Genomic DNA, 4,634 nt, shown 5'->3' on the forward strand with positions numbered 1-4,634 from the left:
GCGGGCTCCGCGCCGGTACGGGACGAACGAGGGCGGCGCCGCCGTGCCCGGAGGGGTCCCTCCGCCGCGGGGGGCGGGCCGGGGCGGGGCCGAGGGGCGGAGCGGGCCGGGGCAAGATGGCGGCGGCCGCTGAGGCGGCGGCGCGGCTGCGGCGGCAGGAGCAGGAGCTGCGCTGGCTGACGGCGGAGGTGGGGCGGCTGAAGGAGCCGGGATGCCCCGGGAGCTGCGGCCCCGAGCTGGAGCGGCTGCGGGCCGAGAACGAGAAGCTCCGCTACCGCCTGCTGCACCTGCGCCGCAGCCTGGAGGCCGAGCTGGGCAGGGCGGAGCCGCGGCCGCCGGGCCCCGCGGCGGAGGAGGAGGTAGGGCCCGGAGCCGGGGGGCTCCGCCGCCGTCCTCATGGCTGTGGGGCGGGCTGGCTCTCTCTGCTACAGGCACCGGGACGGGCGGCGGGCCCCGGCGGGGCTGTCGGGTCTGTCAACATAAATTCCCTGTATAGAAAAGCTATGAGTACTTCCTGCCTCCTCCTCCTCCTATTTCTTAGTTTGTTTTTTCTACTTCCATTACTTCCAAGTGATAATGCATCCATGGCCTCACTCGTGTGTTCCTAGCTGCAGTTTTCCCTATTGTGCAGTACACAAAAATACTTTGCCACGCTTTTAGGAAAGCAACTTTTAGAGTTATTTCTGGTCCTTATGGTCTTGAGATGTAACCACTGTATCCTCCTGTCAGGCTGCGTCTGTTTCTGAAATTTCAAGTATTCATCAGTCAGCATCAAAGTTGACCACTGGCCCCATAATTTTATTTTGTATATCAGTAGCCAAACAATTAACTAGCCAGGCTTCAAGGAACTGTTTGGAAGCATTGCCTGTCACCTTGTGGTTGGTTGTAGATACAACAAGCCTCATTATGTGACGCATTATCTGGAGTAAGGATGAGTGGAATTATGTGTTATTTTAAGCCATATTAATGGTCCCAGTTTAGAATGTTATAGCTTATTGACCGTAGCAGTGAGATTCTTGTGCTTCTTCTGTAACCATCCTGAATCTGCTCAGGTGGAGGTACCTGTGCATTGCATCACACCCCACAGGAAAGGTGACCCACTCGGGAGAAGCTGGGTGGTGAAGGGCACCTCCTGCTCAGTAAATGCTGGAGCAAGCCCAAAGTTACAGGTTTTTGGATTCATAAGACAGTGCCCAAAGATGAGATACAGAGGATGTAACCTGAATATATTTCTCAGAGTTTAACCTCAAGACTAAATCGGTGTTTATTTTATTGTACTGGTAACAGTGATTGTCATCAGTACCCTAAATGGAGTAGTGAATTCTGTACAGTAGTGAATTTAGAAGTTAACAAAGCAGGTAACCTGTCAAGATTAATAATTAAATTAATTTTAAAGGAAGCTATAGATTATGTCATATTTTTACACATGCACATGGAAGTTCTGCCTATGACAGTCCACCCTTGTAGAGTGACCTTACTATCAATAAACGATAGGCATAGATGTTGGCAAGTTGCATCTCTTCAGAAAAGTAAGGAAGAATTGGTGCAAATAAAAAATATACATAGGTATATACATATATTTAAGGTATATCAATATACCTTAAATAAGAAAACTAGTTTAAAAAAAAAAGCATTAAAAAGTTTAGCTGGGGCAGAATGAATGGCAAAGCTGTTAGCAAGTTCTGGGCATTCATGAAGGAGATAGATAGCAGCACCCTGCAAGGAAAATGCAAAGAAAGATTGGTTTAATAGGAAGTGGTTAATACAGACAGTGAATTGTACACACAGCCGTCAGCCAAGGTAATGGGAGACATAATGACAGCTTGAAATTTGGGAGCATACGAGTGTCTTTGGAATCCATGCACTGAATAATTTACAGGATTTTTCTGAAAGAGTACAATGTTTTGAGCCAGAAATGTCCCCATTATTTTTGTTGGTAAAAGACTATATCCTTTTAATCTCAAAACCACAAAGAGAAACGGCTGATCCAATTGTGGACAAATACAAAACTTGACTCTCTGCCTTCTCACATACCATGTAGTTATTTCCAGTTGTGTAATCTGGAGAATAAAGTGCTAAAATTCTGACTTGGTAATTGCCAGAACTCTCATAAAAATCCATACCTTGCAAAATCTGATTATTGGGTAAAGGGAAAAATTTGAAAGTGTATGTTGAGAAACTGAATACAGAGAACTGGGCATGAAGTACAGTTAAGGGGGGAAGCTAGAGAAACTGAAAATGACAAGGAAGTATTTGAGGCAAAAGGATACATGGGAATACACAGTAGAAATAAAGGATTTCTGATGGAGAACTATTGTTTTCCCAGGGCCAAGGAACTGAGGGACTTAACTGCAATGACCTGTACATGAGGTAAGCTGCCGAGCAACTCGGGTCTCTTCAAACCATTTGTCGTGGTGCCAAGTTCTGCAATTTGTGCAAAGATGCTGTTTAGTTCAGACAGTCTAATTTCAGAAGAATTGGTGTCAAACGGGGAGCATCCCGTAGAAATAAGCTCTGGCAGGGTTTATTTGACCTTGTGGACAGAGGGCTGCAGTCTGACCCACACTTTTTGACAGCGACATTGTTTCATAACAAGAATAGTGAAGGGGGATGCAGCAGGGACTAACTGGCCTTACTGGCCCTGACCCACCTCACCTGGAGCCTCTGCCCACACCCCTGACCATGGGCCCAGGGGCTCCATTTAAGCTCAGCCCTGGGCCACCAGTCCCTGCCTGAGCTTTATCAGAGCTGTGTTTGTCCCCTGGCTCCTGTTGCTCTATCTGTGATCTGGCTTCTTGGTTTGGCTTTGCATGGACCTGCCTGGTAGCCATCGTGTCTGGCCCCAGTTCCCATCATGGGACCTGACCTGTGGATTGCATTCCTGGCTTGACCTCAGGTCTGCCTCACCACCGTGAACTTTTCTGGCAGTCTGGACTCCTGGTTGGTCCTGATGCCATCACCAGGCCTGCCTTTCTTGAGGGACTTGATGGGACTCTGAGCAACCAGATCTAGCTGACATCCCTGCTCATTGCAAAGTGTGGCTTTCTCTCACAAGTGATGTGTTTAATGGATGGTGACCAGAGGAAAAGCCATGGTTGAGTGCTGGGGCTGGCCAGACCTTGGAGCCGGGGCTCGGCAGTCTGTGGGGTGGCACCTGAGGTCCCTGCTAATGAACACGCCGTGGGGCTGCGTTCAGGTGGGTGCCATCTGTGTTTTCCATTCCCTGACAAGGTCTGTCTTTATCCTTCTATTTGGATAATCCTTTGAAGGACTAAGACATGGGTGATGTTACATATAGGTCCTTTGTAACCATGTATTTACTTAAATGCTACTGTTTAAGCGTGTCTTTTCTGTGTTTTCAATAGTAAAGGAGTTCCTCAGACCCTAAATGGGGTACTTGGGAACATAAAGCAGACCAGATGTGTCTTCTTCCATCCCAGGTGCAATGTACTGGTGCCCCTCACGCTCCCCGCAGAGGGGCTTGATCGGATTTCGGGAATTAGCGCTGCCTCTCGTCCCTGCAGCCCGGGTTCTGGGGCTGGAGAGAAACCCTTTGCAAAGCACCTTTGTAGGTGAACCGAGGCGGGACCGAGACAGCGGGTACCGCGCTCCCCACCGCGCACCGTGTGTTCGCCCGGCGGTGGGCGGGCTCCGCGCCGGTACGGGACGAACGAGGGCGGCGCCGCCGTGCCCGGAGGGGTCCCTCCGCCGCGGGGGGCGGGCCGGGGCGGGGCCGAGGGGCGGAGCGGGCCGGGGCAAGATGGCGGCGGCCGCTGAGGCGGCGGCGCGGCTGCGGCGGCAGGAGCAGGAGCTGCGCTGGCTGACGGCGGAGGTGGGGCGGCTGAAGGAGCCGGGATGCCCCGGGAGCTGCGGCCCCGAGCTGGAGCGGCTGCGGGCCGAGAACGAGAAGCTCCGCTACCGCCTGCTGCACCTGCGCCGCAGCCTGGAGGCCGAGCTGGGCAGGGCGGAGCCGCGGCCGCCGGGCCCCGCGGCGGAGGAGGAGGTAGGGCCCGGAGCCGGGGGGCTCCGCCGCCGTCCTCATGGCTGTGGGGCGGGCTGGCTCTCTCTGCTACAGGCACCGGGACGGGCGGCGGGCCCCGGCGGGGCTGTCGGCGGTGAGAGCCGGTCGCGGTCTCTTCGTGCGGCCCGAGCACCGGGCGGTGCCGCTGCCGGTAGCCCCGAGGGCGGGATAAGCCTGTCAGACCACCGAAAGCTGTTGCTATTGCTCGCTGGGCCGCTTCAGCGCCCTAGGGTCTGGCAACCACAGCGGTTGCGGTAGGAAAACTGGGGGAGCTGCTTTGGGCAGGTTTTGCCTGGTGAGCAGTTGGTCTGCTCGCCGTCAGGAGCAGGCAGCTGGGATGTGACACGAGGAGTCTTTAGCCTGCACTAGGGACGTGCCTTACTCGGGTGTAAATGCCTTTTTAGTCCCGTGTTGCGCTGGTCTGGTTTGTTTCAGTGATTGCTGGGAATAGCTTTAAAGGCATAGACATGTAACTTCATATTATCACTGTTTTCAGAAAGCCTGCAGTGCAAGTCCAGCTGTTGTGGTGGATCAAAATAAAGAGGAAAAGAAAAAAGAAAATGAAGCTGTGCACCAACATCAGAATGATGTAAGTGGTTATTTTATACCATAG

The 4,634-nt window shown here is 52.9% G+C and overlaps 1 protein-coding gene across 1 annotated transcript in view; it reads left to right on the plus strand.

The window, feature by feature from the left end:
• The first annotated feature begins 3,743 nt into the window (after positions 1–3,743).
• LOC106889598 (threonine--tRNA ligase, cytoplasmic-like) overlaps positions 3,744–4,634 on the plus strand; it is a 25,069-nt gene continuing 24,178 nt past the window's right edge. The window contains exons 1-2 of the mRNA XM_014944776.1: positions 3,744–4,003; positions 4,518–4,609. Coding sequence (XP_014800262.1) covers positions 3,761–4,003; positions 4,518–4,609 — 335 coding nt within the window. The 5' untranslated portion in view covers positions 3,744–3,760. The remainder of the gene's footprint in view (positions 4,004–4,517; positions 4,610–4,634) is intronic.

This window comes from Calidris pugnax, unplaced genomic scaffold (assembly GCF_001431845.1).
Source record: "Calidris pugnax isolate Ruff unplaced genomic scaffold, ASM143184v1 scaffold70, whole genome shotgun sequence".
Taxonomy (NCBI): domain Eukaryota; kingdom Metazoa; phylum Chordata; class Aves; order Charadriiformes; family Scolopacidae; genus Calidris; species Calidris pugnax.